This window comes from Stegodyphus dumicola, chromosome 2, assembly GCF_044657685.1.
Source record: "Stegodyphus dumicola isolate Sdum_Otavi_A_Nest chromosome 2, ASM4465768v1".
Classification (NCBI taxonomy): domain Eukaryota; kingdom Metazoa; phylum Arthropoda; class Arachnida; order Araneae; family Eresidae; genus Stegodyphus; species Stegodyphus dumicola.
The window spans coordinates 80364077-80391019 of record NC_140769.1 but is presented as its reverse complement, the minus strand read 5'-3'; the positions used below and the strand labels follow the sequence as shown (position 1 = coordinate 80391019).

Genomic DNA, 26943 nt, shown 5'->3' with positions numbered 1-26943 from the left:
GTAACCTCGTTTAAAAATATTAGGGTTCTCACTAAATTTACTAAATGTATCGATGGAAGTAATAACTGTGTTTCAGAAAAAAAGAAGTAATATACCACCATCATGGAATTAAACCATAAAGATGAGTTCAATTGGTTGTCAGGGTGATTGTTATATTTACGTCAACAAATCGATTTTGATTGGGCAATTCGAAAACGAATGTACTCACGTTCTAGATTCAGAGTAAAAAAGATTTGTTAATTTATTTTGACATTTCCCAGAACACAAAACAAAATACAAAACAAGACTTCAGCTCGCTCATGGATATCGAAGAACGATTAAGCATTTAATATACTGTTTTGGGGGAAAATATGAGTAGCTATTCTATAGTTTCCTTTGTGAAATTGGATACCTCATTTTCTTGTTTAATTCTATTTATCAAAGACATTGTAGACTTAAAATTTTGCTTTCTGATGTAATTTATCTAAACCTACGAAAGAACTGATACTGAGAAGCACTAGAGACCTGAAAAGGTTTTCAAATTTTGTGCTCACATCTTATATTTTTTTTTTTTTTTTTTTTCAAAACTGTTGTTAAGGTCTACTTTTTCAACTAAGAAAATTTCTTTTACAGTTTACCCTTCAAAATAGGTTTCTTCTTTCTTGTAGAAAAACTGTACACAAACATCTTTCGCTTCAGGCATAATTGTGATGCAGATTACTTTAATACTCTAATATTGAGTGTCTTTAACATTAACAAGAAGCTATATTTATTAAAAAAAATTTAGTGATTAAAGATAAATTATTTTCTTTAACCATCCCAACGTTTACTTGCTGCGTTTATGTCACATATTCAAATATTATTAAAGCACTAAGTAATGAATATGTTTTAGAGTTTTCTATGATTAGCTAGTCTAAATAAACTATACACATGTGCTTAGAAAACACTTAACGCTAGTAACAAAGTGCATATCATATGGTTCCTAAATTTAATTTTCTAATTAAGAAATTTGTTTTCAAGAGAGATTTTTAATGTCTATCAATCGATTTTTGTTTTCAACAATATACCTGATTATCATAGTCATCGAAGAAATCAAGTCAAACTAGTGAGAAGAATAGTGAAGAGTGAGTGGAAACGTTATTGGTAGTGGCATCGCTTTCTGTATGTCGAAAGGTAAATAAAACAGCGCGAATAGGCTACTTTTAATTGCATTATTTTCGTTAATTATTTTTTAATGTTTTTATAGAGGCTAAGAACGAATATTTTAGTTTAAGGAGATGTTTTGCTTGTAATAGCTATTCCTGACATTCTCGCAATGACATCAAGAGCTGAGATATTAACATATCGTCATTTGAAGCTACTGAACTATTTCTAATCTGAAATGTTAGCAGCTCGAGTATACTGAGCGACACAGTTAATATTTCTTTCCAAGGTACTTAAATAATAAAAATAGAATACATTAAATGCCTGCACAGAAAATATCTGCTTAAATTACATCTTAAACGTAAGTGTTAATCTATACCTAAAATTTGCAACACCCTACAGAGAAACGTTCTGCAATAACAGAAGGACACGACGCTAACATTTGAATATTTATGAACATATCTTCATATGCAAGATACTAATCAAAAGCGTTTGTCATTTTGATTTTAAGAATTAAAACTTTCATAATACGAAAATAATCCCAAAAAATATCTTCACATTTCCGTTGCATTTATATACAGAAGCCAACAATTTATTATTAATTTGATTGCCGTATAACTATTTTCATGATGAATATTTGTGTTAATAATTTTAATTCGGGGGCGAGCGGTCCGTACTGAAAGATTGGAGAGTCTTACAATCTTGCTTTGCTTCGATATAATTCGATTTGAAAACGAAATTACGTTAAAGTCTTCCCAAAGACTCTGGTAGTATAAAACGTAATCCCTTTGATGTACTAATAGCACAAAATTTCACCAATTACAAAAGTTTTATTATTATGTATTGCAATATCGCCTATTTCTCTGCCACATCCTGTATAAAAGGTTTCGTTCCTAAAGTTAAAAGAAATCTTTTCCTTCTAGAATAACAATTTCTAAACATTTTCTTTCTTTTTTGTTAAATAATTATAACACTAATAAACACTTTATTATAATAATTAACTACTTTAACTACGTCAACAATGAATAATAGGATTGGATAACTATACTAATAATGAATATCATCTTTTGTAGTTTCAGTCTAAGTATTAATTTCAGATACGTCAGTTATTTCTGTCGGATATTTTTAATGTTAAAAGCTGATAATATTTTCGCGTTCGTTTTATTGATTAAACTGCTTCCTTCCAATCAAATCATACCTCCAATTAGAAGAATCGGAAAGGCTGTTTATACCTCTATTTTACTTATTAAAGTATAATAAATACAAACTCAAATAAAGGTTTAGAATAAACCTGCTTATTGGTGCTCGCCGAAAACATCGAAGCAAAACATCGCGGATGGAAACCTCGAGGAGAAAACAACGTGTAAGATTCTCACTAGTGTAATTCTCAGTTACTGTAGAAAGTGACGAATCTTAAGAACTAGTTATCGACTAATCGCTTAAGTTCGTGTGACAAGAAACAACAAGATGGAAGGGTAACTAACCCTTTATTATTCCAATAAGATTTCACAAAACTCCTTCTTGGAGTGTACAATCAAAGCCGACACTTGGGCTTGAACTTAAGAGACTAAAAATTAAACTAAAACTAAGATTAACTAAAATGATAAGTGATAAGTGACGGAGGACGTGGGCACTGTCCCTTTACCTTAATGGTTAATCAGTACAGCACCACGTCCACCATTATCCAGAGGCGCCAATGGGGTTCGCTGCCGTCCAACTGCCCGGGTCCCAGTGTTTGTTGATATCTGAGAAAAATATAAGTATATGGCCATACAGGGGCTTTTTTAACATGCTACTTTTACAATACGTTACGATACTAATGATTCAATTATAATACATTTAAAAACTAATTTTGCAGCATGCACTATATATTACGATACTGATTTATACAATTCATACATTACCAATTATACATTAGAGTACTAATTATGCAATTTCAATACATTATAATACTAATTATGCAGTACACACATAGACTTTACAGTGTATGTTACGATGAATAATAGAAACATTACCAATTATACAATTATTATACATTACAATACTAATTACATTACCAATTATACAATTATTATACATTACAATACTAATTACATTACCAATTATACAATTATTATACATTACAATACTAATTACATTACCAATTATACAATTATTATACATTACAATACTAATTACATTACCAATTATACAATTATTATATATTACAATACTAATTATGTAGTGCTACTGCTAGTAATTCTGATAAATATTACACATAGTTATGCAGTAATTCACAAATGTATTCTCAAGCATGTAAGTACATATTCAGCAATTTTGAACAGTTTGGCACTGATCAAGCCTAAGGCAGAAGGTATGTGCATGACTTTTATTATTATATTCACGCAAATAGACAATTGATTGATAGCGTATTCACTTGCAGGTGTTTTTTTCAAGCACATAATTACATGAACATAGTCAGTGTTACTAGGCTATTTGGCAAAGATCGGTGCCTAACGTAGATAGTTTGTCCATGATTTTTGTTATTTTTTCCACAAGAAATTTTTGTTTAATTATATATTTACAATAGGCTTGTCTATTAAGCTCTGGTAAATGAACGTGATGCTGCTCTGTGAGTGGGCAGTCTGTGAGATAATGATCCGGGCTGCCTATATTACCACAAACACAATTATCTGTTTCTGTAATTCTGAATCTTTCAAAGTACTGTGGAAACGGGCCATGCCCTGAGACAAATCGGACTAACAGTGAATTCCCTATATTGCGTTCAAGATGCACCTTTGGAATAAAATAAGCTGTTCTTCGTCCTGTATTGCTGATATTCCATTCATTTTGCCATGTGTCAGTTGCTTTCTGAGTGGTTTTTTTTTTTTTTTTTTTTTTTTTTTTTTTGAAGTGTGACATTGGCCAGAGTATATGATACTGCCTTATATTGTGTTCTGTAGGATTTTCAGCCGCTTGCTTTGCTAAAGTATCAGCAAATTCGTTCCATGCATGACCTGCATGCGCTTTGACCCATTTGAGGAAATATTGGTTATTGTAGTTTTCTCTTAGTATCTTTTGTATTGCAGTTACAATGGGAGAAGAGTGATCGGGATTATTGATCGCATGTATCGAGGATAAGTCAGTAAATATGATAGCTCTATTATGACGCTGTTCTACTAGGTAAGTTAATGCTTCTTTTATAGCCAACATTTCGCTCTGGAAGACAGTATTATTTTCATGCAAGTGCCCTTGCCAAGTATGTAGAATGTTTTGGTTAGCGACTGCAACAAATGCACTTCCTACGCCATTATCAATTTTCGATCCATCTGTATATAGGCATACTTTAACTTCTGGATCTGTTGCGTTTTGGTGCAGTATGCAAACTCCAATTCCTTTCTTGGCTGGATGTATTTGAACATTAATTAGAGATCCTTCATAATCCGAGGGTTTATAAATCTCATCTTTGTATTGAGTAATTTGACTTAATTGCTTCAATGTTTGCCTAGCTGCCTCTTCTTCAATTCTAATGTGTAAAGGAAGTAGTCCGGGAAGCACATTTAGGGCATCCGTAGAAGTTGTACGATAGGCCCTAGTAATCAGTAGTGCAAATGGTCTTTGAATCATGTTTAAGTACTTGATTTTCCGACCTTGCATTGGTGACGCCCATACAGCGCATCCATAGGTAATGATTTTTTCAATTACTGTTTGGAAGAGGATTTTCTGAAAATGGTGACTGATGCCCCATTTATTGCCTTGAAATTGTTTTAGATAATTGGCTATGGTCACTGCTCTTTGTTTCAGATTGAGGAGGTGCGGAATCCAGGTGAGTTTGGTGTCAAAAATGACTCCTAGATAGCGCAAGGTTTTCACTAGTTGTATGCGTTGATTGTTAATGCAAATTCTGGGCTGTCTGGTAAGTGAGCCACCTTTTTTCGGGAAAAGTATAATTTTTGACTTGTTATCAGCTATCTTTAATTTCCGCTCTAGACAAAGTTGATGAAATTTTTCACAGACTTCATTACAATTCCTTTGTATTTCATAGCGAGTCTTACCCTTTACTATGAATGCTACATCATCTGCATACGCATGTATGCTTGCATATTCAGGCCAGGATGTCGCTATGATATCATTGAAGGTAACATTCCACAGATGTGGCCCCGCACTGGATCCCTGAGGACAGCCCATAGTTTGTTGATTTTCCAATATTCCACTATTATGAACAAAGATGAGACGTCTGTCAGAGAGATAGTGTGAAAGCACCTTAAAGATGTTGCTGGGGCAGTTAACTGATCTTAATGCTTCCTTTATTGCTGGCCACCATAGCATATCAAACGCGCTTTTTAAGTCAATGCTGACTAGAGCCGTGTGATAGCCATGGTTACGGTTGTCATAGTTGGCCTTTTGTATATCATTTAATGCATGTAACGTAGAGTATCCTGTGCGGAATCCATATTGGCGTGGATGCAGATAAGTTCCAGAGTGTAGATGATGGCGAAGACGATTCATGATCAATTTTTCAAAAATTTTCCCCAGGGATGGTAGCAAGCATATAGGGCGATAGGCCGAAGGGTCTTGAGGGTTGCGGTTCTTTTTAAGGAATAATACAACTTGTCCAACTTTGAAGGCCTGTGGAAATGTGCCTGTATGTAACAGTTTATTAAATAATTTAATAAAGAATGGCAGGCAAGCGCCCACTGCTATTTTCATTATTGCATAATTAATTCCATCAGGGCCTGGGGCCTTCTTTTTTGGTAATTGTCTTAGGACTTGTTTTACCTCCATATTGGTAAAGTGGACGTCGGATGGTGTTGGAGATGTACTGTTGTTAATTCTCATTTGTGTGTGACTAGCTGTATCATCTTCCAGAGAGTCTTGGTATATAACCGAATTTAAAATACTCTGAAAAGTAGCAGCTGTATGTTGGGAAAGATCAGGAGATGTAATTAGCTGAAATTGAGTAGGTTTAAAGAGTTTTTCTGTAGCTATCTTATGTGGTATGCCATAGACATCAGTAGACTCCGTACAGAATGTTCTCCAAGACTGCAGTCTCGATTGCACAATTAGCTTTTTATAGGCCGCTCTTTCTCTCTGAAAAATCACAAGTGTATTTGTTTGAATATTGTTCTTTCTTTCTTGCTTGAGGCGACGACGAAGAGCTCTGCATTTCTTTTTTTGAATTTGCAAATCCTGCGTCCACCAACTGATGTTTTGTATTTTCTTAGCGGTGCGTGTCGGCAACTGTTCATCACAGACATTCTTTAAAATTCTCATTAAGTCATTTGTTAAGTCTTCCATTTTTGCCGAATCATGTGCTTGATCCAGTGATGATTCAAGTAAGGCAATTTTCTCCTTTATGGTCCTTGTAAATGCAGGTATTTTATTGTTTGGCAGGTTATAGCGGCGAATGATCATGGTTGTAGTTGGGCTATTAATGTCAAAAGTAATGTATTTGTGATCCGAAAGACTTTCAGTTTCTTCCACTTGCCAGTTTTGAATGTTTTGTGCTATGGAGAATGATGAAATAGTCAAATCCGGCCAGCCCTGTGCATATATGCGATCAAATGTTGATGGCGCATCAGCAGTATTGTGTAAAACCAGATTGTTGGCAGCAATAAAGTCTTCCATAAGTTGACCTCTGGAGTCCGTCTGTGCATAACCCCATCCTGTATTATGGGCATTGTAATCTCCTGCCAGCAAGATGTTTGAAGTCTTGAATCTTTGCAAAAGATCTTGGGAGTGTTGCAACGAGGTACTGATATCTGCGGATGGCGGAGAATACTGTGAAACTAATACTGCAGTAAAGTTTTGCAACTCTAATAGTATGGAAACACTATCTCGTTGAGTGGAAATGATAGTAGGTGCCCAGGCCGGATTACAAGAAACTATTATCGCACGTGGTGGAGAAGATGGATCAATATTTTGATAAACTGTCCACTTTAATGGGAAGCCTATCGCTTTCCCACTTCGTGTGTAAGGTTCCTGTATAAACAGAAGATCAGCTGCTAAGTTGGTAGCAAAGGTAACTAAGTGCGTAGTGGCAGATCGGGCATGTTGTAGGTTGATTTGTATACATTTTAAAGGCTGTTCTCTTTGTAAATGCGCGACATTTATGTGCTGTTGGGATTCTGGACTATTGCTTTCTGTTGTCAGGTGGCTAGGGATGTTACACTCTGGGATGGGGTTAGTATTCTGTACTAAGTCTAAATTTAAATGCTATTCGTTGGTAGCAGGGACAGTTTGAATCGTAGGCTGGGTGTTGATAATCGAAGTTAGTACCAAATCGTTTATTTGAGTCGCCGCAGTTAATACAGGCTGGCATTTCTGCTTTGCAGTCCTTAACATTGTGTAGTCTTGCGCAGTAGGCGCAGAATGTCTTCTTACTTTGGCACTTATCTTGGAGATGACCGAATTGTTAACACTTAAAGCATCTTTTAATTCCAAGGAATTCTGTAATTGTATGCGCTTGCCAGTCCGTGTAGATTTTTCGAAGTTTGAGTGCTGCTGCAAATCCAGTGGGAGTACACTCGATGACCCATTGCACTCTGTTGGGGTGTCGTTCTTTGAGCCGGAAAAGCGGTTTGTAAAGATTTGCGGAGACTCCTGCAGTAGCACTAAGCTCGGCAATGAGTTCTTCAGGCCTGATCTGCTCAGAGCCATTGTGTATGGCGCATCTGGGGCGTCACTTTTCTCTTCGTTTGACATCAGCTTGTACATCTGTTTTTTGTATATGCTCCTGTAATTTATTTATGTCGTCTTGCGTGTTACATAAAACTTCTATACCTCCTTGTCGAGCCTGCTGTATTTTACTGACAGTAACAGGAATTTTGCTCAGAGGAATCTTCTCCTGAAGTTCACGACGTAACTCTCCTGGGTGTTTATTATACTTAGGCTGAACTATTTCAACTTTATCAGCCTTGATTATATTATCAGGGTCTGCGAGAGATAATTTTTGTAGAGCTGCAAGTGATCCTAGCAGCTGCTCCCTTAGATCTGTTGGGAGGAGGTATTTGTTTCCACGATATGTGGTTGAAACTCTTCTTATGTTCTCACAAAGTATGCCCACCTTTTCTTCGTACGCAACGTGTGAATCAAGAAGCACTGAGGGGTCTGTTTCACTCTTTTGTAATGCTATGTCATTATCAGCTGAAAGTACTGTATGTCGTGACGTGATATGTTGAGAATAAATTTAATGATGATGCGTAAAGCACTAGAATTAACAGTGCCACTTGCCAGTTAGAACGATGTTAGAGAGAACTGCTTATCAGTGGATTATAACTATAGGAAGTAAATCAATACATAGACCAGTTCGTTGTGTACTGATTGTCAGTGAGATAGCAGTAGACAGTACTGTCAGACAGGTCAGTGCTAAGTACTGATATAAAATGAAAGTTCAGGTTACAGTTAAAAATTACACTAAATCTATTTAAGATATAAATAACAGATCTAGAGAGCACTGGTTCTGTTGAGTACAAAGCACACTGTGAACTGTAGAAGGAAGTTGAATGCGCTAACATTAAATTACAAATAATACAATCATACAATGTTACTGCTCTGTTTAGTAGTGACAGAATGTCTCTATTATCAGAGGGATGTGACAGAATTCAGTATGTGTTAAGGATAACAGCAACTTATTAACTTACTGAATATCAGATAGGATCAGCTAGATGAAACAGTTAGATACACTAATTCTGTAACATGAAATTTCCTAATGCATAGTAAATAAAAAGGGGACGACACAGCAATTTAAATATCTAGTCAGTGCCTATTATCATAATTATAATATCAATAGCAATTATCACAATTAAGATCAATTAGTCGTTATCACAATTAAAATATCTAATCAGTCCTTGTAAACAATAAATGAATGGTTCTACAGTATGTCTAATTTACCCATCAAGTAGACCCTGCACGGTAATTGGGTTGTTGCACTTATATAATTATGTACAATCAGCACAGTGAGTAATTAAGTTGCAAAAAATATCCCAATTAGCACTTCATATTAACAGTCAGCGCGGAAAGTCTAATTAGCAATTTGGTGTAAACATCAAATTAACATAGCAATCACTTAATTAGCACAGGAATTTGACATTGAAGTTAATTTTGAATGACATGGGTCATTCAAAGATTAACTAAAGAAATATAGCCGAAGCTATCAAGATTCTACTAGAGTTGGCCCTTAACTTTATTTGACCACGAAGCTTATCAAGGGCCTGAGTACGGCCGAGCGTAATAACAGCTTTGAGAGAGAGTAGCCAAAAGGCAGACGCGCGTAAATCAGAAACTCTGATTCTCTCTACTCTGTAAGTAACTCCGCGGTTTAAATACTGCTCCTCCTCACTAAGTATTCAGAAAGATTCCAAAACTACGTTCCGGCCAGATGTAATAAGTTAAAGTTAAGAATTTGACAGGAAAGGAACTTAAAATTTGACTGTTAATAAAATTAACATAATTCTTACAAACGTAAAGCGAAAATATCGTCGTACAAAACATCGTAAGAGAAAAGAAACAAGGAAAAAATATCATGGTACAAAACATCGCCATCGAAAGTAAAAACGGTTCAAAATCTTCACAGCTTAAAAACGTCGTCGTCGAAAATATCGCTGTAAAAAATAAAGCATTTACAATTCACTGCATGGCGATAACATCGCAGATATACGTTTTTCAGGATTTAAAAGCTTTAAATGCATATTCGCATTAATATTTGATAGCTCAAGAAGAATTTTTTTAATTTTATATTTCATATTTCTTAATTAACTAATAAAATTTTCCCGTATAATTACTTGTATATTCTGAGTAACTGATTAGTAAATTATTTTTTATAAATATAACATACCTATAAAAACTTCGTCAATTTGGTTTAAAGGTTAATTATAATATTGTAATTTGTCCAAATATTTTGATAAATTTGTTAACATTTAATTGAAAATATATATTTAAATAAGTAGCCCTGAATCCCAAATGAAGTGGTGAAACATTTTTTGCAGATTTCTATTTAATTAGCATATAGTGCCTTATGAAGATACGCTAACAGTCGGCAGTTTGCCAGTTAATAAAGACCGATCTCTGACCTTCACGCCAAGCAGCAATGCTGGTGAATTGTTTTCATTTTGTTAAATAATAATATTTCTAATGTAAGTTAGAGGATTTTTTAATCGTATTATACGGACTAAGCTTTCAAAAAACATATTTTTAAATAAGGTACTGCAGACTAAAATCAGTGAATTATTGATACAACTGCGATTGCGAGTACACCTCTTCTAAAAATTGTCATAATTGAGTTTCGAGGTTAGTAATAGAATATCATTTTTAACTGCAGCATAATTTTATTATGCAAGCATACTATAATATGAAAGTGGTAAACATTTTAAACGGTTTTGAACAATTACTCGTCGTCGAAGACAGATAGTCGTAAGACAGATAGATGTAGATAACATTATCTTTTTATCTTCTGCTAGCTTTAACTGTACTTGTTATTGTTACTGTGATACTTGATTGATGATATTGTTACTGTGATATTTTATAATAGTAATCATATTTCTATCTCGGGCTGATGAATTGACAACTATAGATATTCCTAGCAATCGGATACTAAGCTGAAAGCTTATCTGAGAAACAGCTGTCTTCCTATTGGTGTAATGTAGAGAGAGTATCACGCATTTTTAAATTGTTAGATCATTTTTTAAAAGTAAATAAATATAATATTAATAACACGGATTCTTAACATAAGATGAGGAGATACGTGAAATACGTGAAATTTACCTTCTGGTCAACTTTTCTTGCGATTTTCTGTGCGCCTTTCTCAACTTCATAATCGAAAATTGGACGGATCCGAACCACAACCTGCAAATAAGTTAATATAAGAATTAGTAAACGGAAACGTAGTATATTATGGTCCTCATAAATATTAATATATTTTACTGTAAAAGTATGTTCAGTATATGAACTCGATTACAAATAAATTGCAAAATATCGCAAATGCCATTAAAGCGTAAGACATAAGTACAACGTTTTACTTGCAAATTATTATATTAGACTAAAAGAAGCAAGAAATGTTTTAATAGCCCACAGGATATGTTGTTAGCGCTCATAAGTGTATGCAACAGAAGACTCGGGTATCGTGGTGAGAGATTATTAATGGTCATGCACCAGAATTGAAACCTTACGTGGGAAAGATGTGATAGGGATTTACAAATCTTGAGGTACCTAGTGATCACTTTCTTGACCAAAGTATTAGTTTACATGAAGGAACAGACATTTTCTTTCTCGGAGGCACCTAGTAACCATATTATCTACCACATATCCAATTTATAAAAATCGGGATAAAGTCGTTAACTATAAGCCTTCAGAGACAACGTTATTCAGAATGAGGTAGATTATAAAGAAAAAATAAACATGGTCTACAAATATGTACAGCAAAACTTAGTGCCCATTATTACTTTCGAAATGAGACCTGTGTAGTTAACAGATTCTAATACTTGTTGACCTCACTAAGACTTGTAGACCTCACTAAGACTTGTAGACCTCGTATTATTTATTCAGTCTTTATTATATTGCTTTATCGGATGTCGCAAAAGCAGTTATACATGTTTAAAGCAACATGACTACAAAATGTGATGGAAAAAACGATTGCGATAAGCCCCATGTAGAAAGGAATGACGCAGTATCAGTGAATTTTAGATGGATGCATCTATACATAGTACTGCACACACTAAATAATATTTCAGACCAATCCGTCGGAAGACAATGCCTAGTAGAGTGGCTATCTAGCTGTTCTGACTTGACATGCGTGAATTTCTTCCTTTGGCCTTAAAGTTTACACCAGTGATAAATAAAGTTGGCACTCATGATATTTCAATAATCGTCAATCTGAAGTAATTATCTTAGAATTCAAGAATATTCCATTTGTTCCAGAACTGATGTCGAACTGTGTGCCAATGCTTCCAAAGACGTTGCTTATCTTCTTTATACTTCGAATGGAATAGTTGATTATTTATTATCTTTGAAAAATAAAAATACTATTGGCATGCACTTTTTTAAATCTATAAGTTTCCCTTTTATTATGAATTACATCCCTCGCAAATTTTTTGATTGGTGTCGCTATAAACATGATATAACTACATCTACTTGACCTGATATATAAGATGCACTGATGCATGCATATTCATAGCCATACACTCTATATACATGGTAAAACAATTTAGGTCTCAAAATGCGTTTTTAAAAGCATACGTATGAAACTGCACACTGATGAATACTATCACCTTTAAAGTTCTCTTTTTGCGCGTCTAAACACTGACTTAAATGGCATTTTCCTTTCTGGAAATCGGTCTTGAAATAATTTTTATTTCTTTGTACGAAGTAAAGGAAGTATTGTAATCGTGAAAATGTTAATGTAAGCACGAAGTACGTGCCTATCTGTTCAGAGTTAAATAATAATAAAAGGTTATTTTTACCCTTCTTCCGTATTGGTTTCATTTACGCCTGTGCAAGAAGTCACCAGTTTCCTTAGTAGGATCTAGTAGAGTTTATGTGGCCACAGAGAACACGATCCTACAGTTTGACTTCCGTAAGACAAAATTTGTCCACGATATTTTAATTTACAATTTTTATGTCATTTTCAACTTGCCTTGGGGGATCGTTTAATTAAGAATAACTCAAGGAAATAGGCTTAAGAAGTGCGTCAGAAAATTTGCATAATTAAATAGGCATACAAGGCAGTCATGCAGTATACACGTCAAATATTTTAGAATAATTACAACATTACAACCAAAAATCGCGGGAAGCTAAGTCATATGACTTAGCTAAGGTTATTTAAACTAAAGAGCTAAGGTTATTTAAACGTGTATTTGTGTTTCTGGCTGTAAAGGTCTCTAGAAATGCCCACACATTGAGCGTGAGGTTAAATATTACAGAAATCGTTCCTATGCTCAGTTCTTCAGTTCACATTTGCCCAACCGTTTCTAGATCAATCTGAACTTTTAAGCCATCAGTTACACGCTTAGTATTGGTCCAATAATATCGCATATTTTGGAGTTTTAATATTAATGTCCGCTATTATTGTTTTTTGTATTTACTCAGCACGTCGTGCTTAAATTTCTTATGCTGATTTAAAACATTCCATTTTTTTCCTTGGCTTCTTAATTTAATGCTATTTTAACAGCGTAACATTTCAATTACTTTTTTATTCACATATAAAATTTCATGATAATTTGCTATACTGAATCTCTTTCGCCCATTTTGTACATGCAGATCAATACAATAACTTAGATTCGCCTTTATCAGTTCGAAATTTATACATGTTCAGACAAACTCATATTTATTTGATTTCGGTGCATTTATGTAACAAGAGACACTAGGCAGCTATTTTGCGGGATTAAATTGTATTAGCCTATCAAATATTCGGCTGAAATATGGCAGTAAATATTTAAATCAATAAGTTAGATAATTTAACCAGAAATACTTAAAAATTGTAACCTCATCTAATATTAACATAACATTATTGCTACAAATTTTAGGCTGTTTTCTGAGAGTAAGAATAACCTCATAACTTTAAGCGTCCATTTTGGATGCTGATGAGCTTGAAAATCCATTCGCCAAATATGCTAAGAAATTGAAAAAAAAAAAGGAGGAGCAAAATGGTTTTTACTGATTAAAAAATGTCCATGGAAGATAAAATTACGAACGAAATAACCACGGAAGATAAAATTTGAGATGTTTATCATTACATAGTTCTACTGCTATAATTCTTTTTTAAAAAAACATTTAGTTAACAGCGCCAAGGGGTAGTTAGTAATGATATGATGTCCATAACAGAAAATAAGTGTATTTTATGTTAGCATGAATCTAAATCGCCCGTCAATATCAGTTTAGAAGCTCGTATGGACGCAATCCTTCAGATGTTAACAGCATCAAGAATTGGTATTGAAAAGTTTATTTAAAAAAACTGGTAGCATTGATGACTTCTCAAGAAGTGGCAGCTTACCGTGTGTGATGAGATTGTTAACTCTGCTGTTAATCGGACAAAGGACATATCAAGGACCAAGACACTAGTTCATGATACTAATACTTTGAGGGCCATAATAACACATAAAGTTTAATGAGGAATAATACATAGTGAGGGCTAGATTACTGATTTGACTTTCTCCAAGCTGAAAAGGAGATACACGTTGAAATTTATTAACATAGTAATCTTCATAAAATAACTAAATTATTGCAGTTGTAATTTTTGAAAGCCACGTATAACTAATTATAACTTTCAAGCAATAGTTTTTTTGGAATCAAGAAAGGCTTAATCGCCTGTTTTCTCCCCCTGTTAAGGATTCATTAATTATTTTTTATCAGGAATTAATCTGTAAACCTGCCGATGCTACCTGTTTACAAGTTCACCGAATAGAACAGTTATTAGCAGCCAAATAATTAATACTGAAAATTGAGTTAAATTGCATATTGGATTTCTTCAGTTTCATTTCTAAAGCATATTTTTAGAATGACATATTCTCAGTTTATGTATAGATAAGAGGTATAAAATTTGAATATCTTTTATTCATGTTTTTTTGTGTAGTTAGCTAAACGCAACTCAAAAAAGGAACTTATCCAATATATTTCCACAAACTATATTATACCAATTAGACTCTACTGGTTCATAAATACTGGCTTAGTCAATCTTAGTATGAAATTCAGAATCTGAGTTCTAAGGGGTACTGAAATTTTCATAAATAAATGAACCTCACTAGCTAACAGTACGATTATAAAAAATATTGATACATGCAGAAAATTTGCATAATTTACCTTAATGCTAAACATAAAAAATCTGATGTGTACACCACATGACTTCTTTGTACAGAATATTAAATTATACGCATTTTTTCTTGCATTTCATTTAAACTTATTGGATTGAATTAAATCTACTTCGTCGATAGCGCCTAAACCACAATAGAATAAATGCACTCTTTAAAATTCACTATATTTGTTTACCATAGCGACACTCTGGGGCTACGTTCACTTAACAGCGTTATATTTCGTTTATATTACAACTCAGAATGCACAAAATTTATAGCGTTTGAAGAATTATCTAATCGTTTGCACATGTTCTATTCAAATACTATAATAAATCTAGAACCATGTTTAAAAGAAATTAAACAAACAAAACAAAAAAAGAAAGAAATAGTTTTTCACAGATGATTCAGTATTTCTCATTCAATTAATTCAGTTCTCACTTCGTGACAAGGCAAAAATACATAAAAAATCAAAATATCTATATTAAAAATTACGAGGTAAATCTTAAGCACTTATTCATCGCAAAAATTCCAGAAAGGATTAAGCATAATTCCAGAAAGGATTTCGCAATAATGAATGAAGGCGTTAACTTTGTTGTTGCGAAGCTTAGTCTCTCTAGATTGGCAACAAATCTACTATTCTGCTGTTTCAAATGTAAACAAACATGTCCGCCATGCTATTTAAAAATTAGGCTTAACCGCACTTAAACAACTTTAAAATTGTTGATAATTCTAAAATTATTGTATACAAATTTACTAAAGGTATAAAAACCTTAACCGAAAGATAAAAACAACATAATTCAATCATTTTTAAAACAAAAAATGCACAATTTACAAACATATAAGAGTAAAGAAATTTAGATCACTGAGCCGGGTAACAGAGTGGATATATATATAAATATATTTGTATATGTTTGGTGCGGCCCATTGCAACTAAAATACGAGGTGAACATCTGCATGTTATAGCAGTCCTGTATACACAATTTCAACGTTCTGAGGCTACTCGTTTTTGAGTTATGCGAGATACGCACGTACAGACACCACGAAAAGTTCTCTTCAGAATTCATTTTAAACAGTTTTACAATTTTTTTTTTTTTTTTGGAGGAAAAGAGTCTTTTATTCTGTCCTTACGTACAGATGTCACGCAAAACATTGTTAAATTGCATTCGATAGCGGTCAAAATGGATATTTTCGTTGAAATATGCTGCTTGAAACTTTCGCGATTACAATACATACTTTTTACTTCGTTCAAGGAGGTAAAAAAGAGTAATACTCTTCATAAGTGCCAAAGAATAAACAAATGTCAAGTATGATTGTTGGATGCATGTTCTTTCAGGAGCTTAGAAACAGAATTTTGTATGTTCAAGGCTGGTATTACTGCCAATATTTCGAAATAGTTACACATTACACTCATATCAATCTTTTGTGAGAAAAATCTGCATAACTATACCCATTATATCATCACCTTGATACAACTTGGTCTGAACTTATAGAGCCAGATTTTGCAACGATATCCCGGCGTAAAATCTTGGCTTTTAATTTCTTTAAAGTCAGTGAACACTAAACTTTGAGAGCAACATAACATAATCTTCAAACTAGGGATGATCAACCTTTCTGAGATCAATTGCACGATGAAAAAAAAGTCAATACTCGCAAAAATTACTTTATTATTGAAGGGAAGGGGGAGGAATAGTATATCGAGCGTATTGTGGGCGCGGAATTGAACACCCTGCTTCAAAATATTACTTTTATAAAAGAATATAATAGGGATATGTATTGACGCAGACATATTTGCTTAAAAATCACTTACAATTACAGCACATATAAAGTTCCAAATGTAATGCAATAATGCGATGCATGAGCTTGGTGATTTTGTTCAAATTTCAGCAATATTAGGAAGATAACTGATAAAGTCACTCGAGTGTCTTCTGCTAAATTTCACGAGCCCTTGTGTTTCTTTGTTTTAATATTAACCATCGTTGAGAATCCTGCCTCGTAAGAAAACGACGGGGAAAATGAAAATAAAGTATTTATTGCTTTTTTCGCTAGACCAAGATATTTATCTTTAACAGAGATCCAGAACCTTTAGGATTATTTTCAATGAACTTCACTTTTAATTTATGAGCGTAAAAGAGCTACGTCAGCTCTTCTTCATTCAGAGTAAAAATGGAGTAGTCGGAAAAAAGAAACAGATTTCTTATCCAGTTGAACTATTCAATATTTAACAATAAAATGTATTTTTCAAAATTTTTTTTATTACTAAATGTTCGATTTTCAAAGAAATGATTGCCTCATTTATATCCAGCACAGACGGGAACATTATTTCTATGTTTCTGTTTCTCTTTCTCTTGCATATCTTTTCCACGGTAAAAGATTTTTTTTCTATTGCACATAATTCAGTCGACATGAGCATGTTTTCGTTGTTTCCTTGCATACTTATATTGGCAGTATTAAAGTGAAAAAAATATCAGTCAAACTTATTTACCAATCATTTCTTTATCGAACTATTTTTAAGTTTTACGTGACCGTACGTCCAACAGTTTCAATCCAATAATCAACTCCAGCCTTATCTTCAGCTACCAGCGAATAGACGCTTTTCCTGACAAGAATTGTAACATAACTTGTTTGACTGCTTGACTTTTCTGTAGCACTTGGATTAAAACATGAGCTCAATTTTCATTGAAATTACATGTGCATTAACGAAACCACATTTACAGTAGACCTCCGCAAACTCGACTCCCGATATCCCGATATCTTATATAAATGTTTATTTTTTAATTTTGTAAAATAACGTAAAAAAAATTATATATAAATGCAATTCTTAAATACACTTGAGAATTTCGTCATTTATTGGAAATGCCGCACGGGGAAAAAATAAGTTTTCTTTTCCCTACTACCTCAGTATAAAGTTCTAAACGTGCGCTGTTTTTACAGTGCGACCACCATCCACAGATCAATAGGCAAGAGTAGATTTTTTTAATTCATATATTATTTGTCTCTACGATCATAATATTTGATTTCTAGACTTCTTTAGTTAAAAAATTATAAAAATAATATCGTGCGCCTCAAAGGGTTAAATAACAGTTCTGAAAAATCCACCCCTTCTTCCATAAAACCAGACAGTCTCTCAGTCTGCGTTATGTCGAGTTTTCTGGACTCTATAACTAAAAGTTTTAATTGCTATAAACGTTTGCTGATTACAATTCCGTTTAAAAATTATTTTACATTGTATATATTTTTGTTTTAGAACAATTTTTATTTGCGCATTTGATTTCTTCGTGGAACACTTGAACGAAGTATTTCATGAAGTATTAGAGTTCAGCTTAACACGGATTGCAAGCTATGGACGTATATGAAAGTCAGTTTTTAACTCGAAATTAGCAATCTTCATAAAGGCACAGACATTGTTATCTAGAAGTGCGACAAACAAAGCGCCAGTTTGCTACTTTGAGTAAAACAGCATACTGTTTCTCGCGTACTGAAATATTATGTATTTGCAGTATTCAGAAAATTACTATATACACTTCTGGCCATCAAAATTGCAATACCATGAAGGAAGATTGCAAAAGAAATTAAGTTTGCATGAAAGGGAACACTTGTTGATGTAGTTAAATGGTTAGCATTCGCCGCATGCGCACACTACATACAAGACAAATGGAACTTTGAACCAGTAAAAAAAAGGCAAATGATTTTTCATTCGAAAGTCGTGTTTTCTTGTTTTTTTATGCTGGAAATCTTGTTATGTTTCGTACAAGAAAGGACTCATACAAGCACATCTCAGCACTCGATCCTGGGGAGAATGTAGCTTACCCGAACGGCGGATTACCGTACCCCCAATGACTGCTCATTTTAGTATATGTTATAAAAATTGGCAAATGTGTGTGGTCTAGGGGGCCACACAGAGAGATGTATGGTATCTCAACTACCACATTTAATGCTCAAGACAACAGATATATTATCCGCATCGCTATCACAGATCATATATCCACATTAGGTACCTTGGATCGGGAAGCTGGGTGTGTCGCACAGCAAAAAGTATCTCCACGTATTGTGCCATGACGTCTGCAGCGCTGCGGATTGTCCGCATGGTGACAGTTGCTTTGACTTGCCTTGATGCTACAGTACGGCTTCAATAATGCCGATGGACGCGTCAGTATCGTGCCGTACAGTTTTCCGACGAACCCCGCTTTTTCCTATATCATAAATAAATTCCTGCGAAAAAGCACCGAAAGGAACGTTAGAAGCTTGCATTTTTCTTCATCATATCAGCCTAGCACTTGTATTGATGATATGGAATGCCACTGGGTACAAGTCACGTTCATCTGTAGTCAGCATATTTCCTGGTTTGACCAATCACAGTTACATTATTCAGATTTTTAATGCCCGCGGTTGAATCATATCTTCAGAGTCTCTGTCGTCCGACCTGTCAGCAAAACAATATGCGACTGCATGTTACCCGGGCTATTCTAAGTTTCCTCAGTACACGAAGTATTCTATCTTGCCTTACCTAGCACGTTATCTAGACCAGTAGCTGTCAAAGACTGGCACGATATCAGTCCTCAATCTGTATGACATAGAACGGAAGCCTCGTAGGCTTTAATACCAGTACTGCCCTCCAACGTCTATTCACTTCCATGTCATCCATGTAACATCTTGCCTTCTGCAAGTTCTTTATTTCAAAATTACCTAAAATTTTAATCGATCATCCTTCCATTATAGCATATTTGTAAAATAAGTATAATTCTGCTAACTGCTTTCCTTCATGATGTAACAATTTTAATAGTTAGCAATGCAGTAAAGTTTTTGTAAATTTTCTATACCTGTTTTCTTATATTATTCCCTAATTATTTTTTTATTAAAAGAAAACTTCTTTCATGTTACGGTGTAAATGAATCGATATACGGCATTCATTTTTCAATGTTTCTTTAAAAGACGCCAACAGCACATGCCTATGTCAAAGTTATCATGCAAATCGGAAACCACCATCGCTACCATATAGTCTAAGGATACCACTTCCAGAAAAGACCCAAATTATTTGTAACCATAAATGCGCAATGAAATAACTCCGAAATTTCTAAAACAAACGTAATAATGTAGTGATTAAATACAAAGAATCAGATCGCCATAAAAAGCATATATAACCATCGGAAAAACAATTTACATATTAAATACATAAAAAATTACAAAAGCTAAGCATTCCACAAAAATATTTTACGTAATTTATAAAGTCACCATCTGCCGTAGGCACTAAACAAAGGAAAACGAAAGGTTTTTTTTATGATTGAAATCTTAAAAAATTAGATGGCCTTCATATGGCCTTCACCTACTTGACCAACTTGTGTCTGTAAATATAGATATTACAATTTTTAACCACATCAAATGATATTGTGTTACAAGAGATTTCGATGGATTCCGATTATAGTACATTGTCAGTACAAAACAGACATGAATTTCGAATTACAAATGGCTCTGCCGTGCACTGGAAATGATGAAAAAATGAATAATTGATGAAGAAAAGAATAATCGATTATTTTGATTAGCTCAGTAACCACCCAATTTTATATCAGTAAAACAGGTTTGTTTTCTTTTTTTCTACTTACTGGTTACCGAAATGTCACTGCCCGTTTTGCTCTTTAATATTTTAGTCAGTAACTAAGACTGCAAAAAGATAAAGGACAGCTTAAAGTATAGGAAGGCAAAATTCAGGTCAATGAATAACATGTATATATTTTTTGTGGTTTTTTTTTTTTTTTTTTTTTTTTTTTTTTGTTAAAAAGTGCATGATATTCTGTTTTATTTCTCTTTCCTTATTCTGCTGAAAGACAAGAAATAAAGTAGTTCTACATTACAGATCTATATCTATAAATAGATAAGAATAAAAATGTATTAAAATTCGAAAGTAAATTTCATATTTTTTCATATTTTCTTATTTGAATTTTTCTTATTAAATGCATCCTCTTTTGAAAAATTTTTGGTGTCCTATTTTCTGTAGACAGAATGACTCGATTTTAACGTTGGATTACATTCTTTCATAATGCTCTGATGTGAAAGCAAGAATTAAGATTCTATTTGAGATGTGCGCAAATGCTGATATCTTCGAAACTACAAATGCTATAATCAATCTAAATACATCATTAGAAGGATAAAAGAACACATTAGTAAACACTCAATCACACAAAAAAATTAATTAGACAAAGGGCATACGCATAATAAAGCTTCAAATGTACCGAAATTTTGGTGACGTCAAAGCTACGTGCGCGACCGCTTGTGAGTGGCAAGGTCGTCTGGAAGAGAGTCGTAGACAGTCAATGTGTTCGGATGGTGTTTGCTCAACTTTATACGAAAAGGCATTTAATTATACAAAACATCATTTTAATCTCAATATGGTAACAAATAACTATCCAAATACACTTGGAAATTCATTTTTAGACTTCACATTTACTAGGAATATAACTGCAGACATCTTAAATTATGTATCTTATTTCTCATATCATGGATCAATTTTATATAGAGCCATTTTGAATGAATAAATGTAATAAATAAAAATAAAATTAAATTAAATGCATGTGTAGAATATTTTGTTTGTTTTATTTGATTTATAACATTCTCCCACTTCCTTTACTAATCATACGCATTAAACACCAGCGACTCTTTAAAGTAAAAGAGAGAAACGTCAAGTTTTCCTATTTTTCTCTTGTTATGAATAATGCAGTTTGTTGGACCCTTAGTTATCTTGAATTAAAAAATAATTCGTGTTTTCTTCTGAAATTGAAAAAAAGATTATCTTTTATTCAAAAAGTATTCATTTTCGTAAGTCTTTAGAAGTTACAAAAAGTTTGATTGCAGCAGCTCATAATTTATTCGTCGGTGTAAAGCTGTTGTCAATTATATTAAATACTTCATTCATTTTAGTTATTTGCTGAATCAAAATTATTCAAAATGTGCGAACAACCTCTATATCTACTGCACCCATCAGCGAGTTATAATAAAAATATGCAAAAGCTTTAAACAGATTACACTTTAAATTACATGTTACATACAAATTAATTTTGGTATGAAGCGGAAAAAAGACTAATTGAAAAATGGGATCTAAATAACTGTAAGCATTTTTCTGTTTTGACGAAAACCACGTTGCACGCAAAAATAGATATTTATTTTATGTAAACATATCTCGCATGGAAATTAAAAGAGGTAATGCATCTTTCACTCATACATACTAATCATGTCCATATAACAAAATCATTTTTATTTCTTCCTTTATGATAACTTAATAACACTTAATCCCAAATTTTATTTTATCATTCTTGTCTAAAATTATCATTAGGCTGAAAAATTTATAAATTATTTACAAAATCTATTTATATTCAATTAGTCTTTTATTACTTTTTAATGGCATTTTGCTTTGTTCCTATACTGCATATATAAGTTGAAATTTTATAATTTTATACCTGCGTTTAAAAACGTGTATGTATTGATAATGAGACATACCTAAGCTTCTGCATATGTTTTAGAAATGCAATAATTAGCAAGCGAATTTCTTACCCCTTAAAGCCTCACTGCCAATATTCAATCAAAGCAATCCAAGCAGCCTTAACATTTTCTTGTAGAACTTTAATGTTAGTGAAACCTTTTATATATTTTCATACAAATTCCTCCACAAAGGTATCCTTCACCTTAGGCAGATAGCCTTGGAGTACTCCGCCATAATCAGAAAACGAACCAAACCAAATTTATACACTCCCTTTGACATTTATAATATATATCTTCATTGAATAAGCATATATTTCTTGACACCAACGAAAGAGCGAAATTATGATTAAGAAGAAATCGGGTAATCAACGCACTGTAACTTTCTCCTTCTCCAAAAAAATCGAGATTGATTAGTAAAAATATCAGAAATATCATAAACAATTACTGTATAAGATTTAGCACAGTAAGTTTGGTTAAAATGTCCGCAATCATACATGGAAAATAAAGTTTATATAAAACCTAGAGTAAACTTTGAGTCAAAACGAATATTCATGTATTCAAGTCAAAGCGAACATTCATTCATATACATTCCGCTTTCCAGTCCAGAAATCGGAAAGCGGAATGTAAGATTATTAAAAGTTTTGCATTTGGAAAAAAAGGGTCGAATGTGAAATTCAACGAATCAGGTAAAACTTTCAATACTCCTTTCAAAAGATTCTTCTTGGTAGAAAATTACAATATGCAGCATTAAGCTTCAGACAACTGTTAATTTGATAGCAGATTAGTAATCTTCGATTTTTCTCTGTTTCATGATCTTGAAAAAATTAATGTAAGGTGGTGAAATAGATGCACAAAAGTTAAGCATGACCATACGATTCGATTAAATACATGCCAATTGCAGTTACTTTAACTTGCAATATGAAATATTTCCAAGTGATGCGGCTATCATTTCGAACGAACGTTATATATATATTTTTTTACATCTCGAAGAACGCGTGCTGTTTTCATTTAATACATAAATACCGTTTTGACAAATTAAACTCCACAACTACGCTCATGTCTCCTAAAGTGAAGGAGGAGAAGAATGAAAAGAAGCTGGAAACAGTCCAGGGCGAATGTTGCCATTCGGGCGAAATATAAAACTTTTTATACATCTTCCATGCGTTATATAAAAATAAATATGTTTTAAAAACCTGATAACGTTTATATGTGTATGAAACTGCATTTGATCATTTTAGAAGTAAAAATATTACTCTTATCAAACGCTAAATTATAATTACGTTTTCAAGCTTTCATCATTTTAAGACAGCTCTTAATTTTATAACAAATGGCCGAGAAGCTAGAAAAAGTAGTCGTTAACATAAAACGTTATATAAAAGTACCTCGTTCGTCCATCGAAATAATCGTTATTCTGTCCAACCCTATAATTCGATTTTTCTTCCTTGTTCTACATTATTACAATCTTCTTTATGTTTTCCAAACGGAAGCAAATGTCCATCTCTAAGAATATCCTAAATTATGTTCATTCTTTTCGGAATTATAATATTATCCGATAATCTATGCGAACAGGAACACAACAAAATTGTATGGAATGGTCAAGCGGCCTTGATCTACTTTAGGACCGTGTCCACGTCCTCTTGTAAGCCACGCCTTTTCTGTAATAACTCATGAGGTGACTGGAGAAAAAATAATTCTCGAAAAGATCAAATCCAAGATTCAATCTGAAAGGCCCATCATTTATTTTTAATGGCCATATTCATTATCATTTCACGCCACCCTGGGGTTTTACGGCTTACCACCATAATGAACGGTGGTAGCATATAATGGCAGAGACATATTTAAGTGTTGCAATGAATTTTTAATTCAATAGTGAAATGTTTTCTGTCGGAAACTGCATTTCTCAAGGATAGCGGTCATGTGGAAAGATACCGCAGAAATGCAAAAGTCATTTCTTCAAAGTGAAAGGTAGCTCAACCCAAAGTTGTTTTCACATGTCGTTTCACATGGTTGTTTAAATTTATCTAAAACAAAAAAGGTGCATCATATGAATATGAAATTATCATATGAATATGAAAATCCTGGAAAACCATTGGAAGTTTTAATGATTTATCCACTTTAATCCGAAGGAGTTACTGGTTGGATGTTCTGTTTACCAAATGTCACTCTCGAGTTCTTGACACAGCTTGAGTATTCTAATACAGTAGAACTCCAATTTTCCGAATCAATTGGGACCTGACACCATTCGGATAAGCAAAAAATTCGGATAATTGGACTTTTTCCGAAAAAAACGTTCTACGTACACTTAAATTAATGCTTACATGTTTTCTAATACATGTACTGTATTAGACAATGGGAGAAAAGAACTATTTTTTAAATAAAACGAGATTTTAATTAATTAAAACGAAAAAGCATAAATTTACGTACATGTTATATAGCGTACTGTACAGAACTTACAAGTGCTGAAAGTCATTACTTGCTGAATATCTCGGTTAAATTAAGCTTAAAATTTCTTAGCCAGTCGTTGTTTTCTTAGCCAGTTACTTGCTTTAAAGGATGAACAACGAAGCTTCTGAGCTAAGACCTGAGCTTTTTCATAAATATTCGGACACGAAATTGGGTTTCCCATAGAACTTTACTGCAAAAACCACTTGAAAACGTCATCTTCTAAATTTTTGTTTGTAGCTGCCTTCATTGATTTTCTTGAAGAACTTCCAAGTGTAGGTTTGCTCCTTTTTAATGTCAGAAATCGTTGATTGTCCAACACTACGTTTCCGTCGTAATTTTTTTCTTAATTTCTGAAAGCGATTCGGATAGTCGGAGTTCGGATAATTAGAGTTGTACTGTATATGAATTTATATCTAAGATCATTTCTTAATCCTCTTATTCCTTCAGGCAAAGTCGAAATCAAAACAGATATTACTATAACATATTATTTTAAATTCCTTCAGACATCTTATGCGCTATGTTAATCAACTACTCCCTTAATTAAAAAGTAAATGTAAGCATATTTTCAATCAAAAGCTTAAAAATGAAGTTCAATACAAATAACGTTCTTGCTTGAAAACAGGCAACAAATTTTTTTTCGTTAGATTTTAAGTAAAACTCTATCGATTTAGAGGGAGATCAGAAACAAGTCCTTTTTATCAAGAGCAAAAAAAAATTGCAAAATATGATGAGTGACAACCGTCTTTATGTCCAAATCAACAAGCGGAGCAATGCGAACATCATTATGCTATCTGTCTAGGAAAATAGTAATAAAGTGAATGAGGAAATTACAATTCTAAAAGCATTAGGGAACTAAAATTAAGTATTAAAAAAAATTTTTTTTGTGAATGGGATAGGTTTCACGAAAACCCAGCTCATCAACTAAAGAAACTTTAATTTTAAATAATAATTTGAATAAGATCTAAAATCGAAATTGGAATTAATTCCAACTATCATTACCTATCAAAGATTTGATTATTTCTCCTTTCAGGGTATAATATTCGAGTTTCCTGATGCTATATTTTAACATTATATCAATCTGGCCAATTTATCTCAAACCATCCTGATAAGATATGCTATAAATAGCTCAAAATTTCAGAGGTGGAATCTTTAAGAATCGAATTTCAAATTGTACATATAGATAAGAAAATGCCCTGAAAATTAAACTTCTGAACAATTTGATCAATTTTTTAATGGATAGATGAATGAAATATAATGATGACGAGTATAAGAAAATGCCCTGAAAATTCTGAAAAATTCGAACAATTTTATAACTGATAGATGAATGAAATGGAATGATGGCGAGGTTATTAATGTTCAATCGGAATATCTTCTTTGGTAGTGAAAAGGAAGTTTGTGTTAAAAGCTTTATCAATGAAGAAAGCGGGAGAAAATCTTCCATCAATGGTAACCGATTTCAAGTAACTTAGTTCATGAGACAGAAAATATTCTGAATAAAACACTTTGAGAGCGCAACATACATGAGAATAAAAAGAAGCTATTTTATGCTTAGCAGGGTGATATGATTTAGCATGGGGAAGCAAACAAATTGAAAAAGTTTTTCTGATAATTAGAACATCAAGGAAAGGAGAGGAATTCTTAGATTCAGTATTAAAAGTGAACTGGATAGCTGTTACGACTGAATTCATAACAAATCAATCCATTGTTAAATCCTCTTTATTACTGTCATCACAAAACGAGAATGTGTCACATGAGGAACAAATCCGCAACCAAAAAAGATAATTTTAAAAATAATTTGACATCAGAAAATAGTTCATGTAAATGTCACCAAGAACAGTATACATAGCTAATCCTTCAATTTGGCGATAGTAATTATTTTGCGAAACGAAGTGAGTTTGACTTGAAAAATTTTAGTGAGAGGAATTAAGTTCTCAATTTCAGTATGAGTGAAATGGAATACTCGAATTATGTTTTGAAGACATTTTAATGCTCCCTCGACTGGAACGTTAGTAAACAGTGACTTAATATCAAAAGAACCATAAGCTGAGCTCTGGGTAGAAATAGCTTAAGTTACTAATGATTTCAAAAGAATTTTTTGTACAGTATAGGTTCAAGTGGGTAGGACACCAGCATATCACCAGTGATCTTA

At 33.1% G+C, this 26943-nt stretch overlaps 1 protein-coding gene across 4 annotated transcripts in view; it reads right to left on the bottom strand.

Moving 5' to 3' along the window:
- The window catches only part of LOC118205274 (kinesin-like protein KIF19), a 194914-nt gene that overhangs the window by 143668 nt on the left and 24303 nt on the right, over positions 1–26943 (bottom strand). For all 4 annotated transcript variants that reach the window (XM_085810805.1, XM_085810807.1, XM_085810806.1 and 1 more), the window contains exon 2: positions 10864–10944. In XM_085810805.1, the coding sequence (XP_085666931.1) occupies positions 10864–10944 (81 nt within the window). The remainder of the gene's footprint in view (positions 1–10863; positions 10945–26943) is intronic.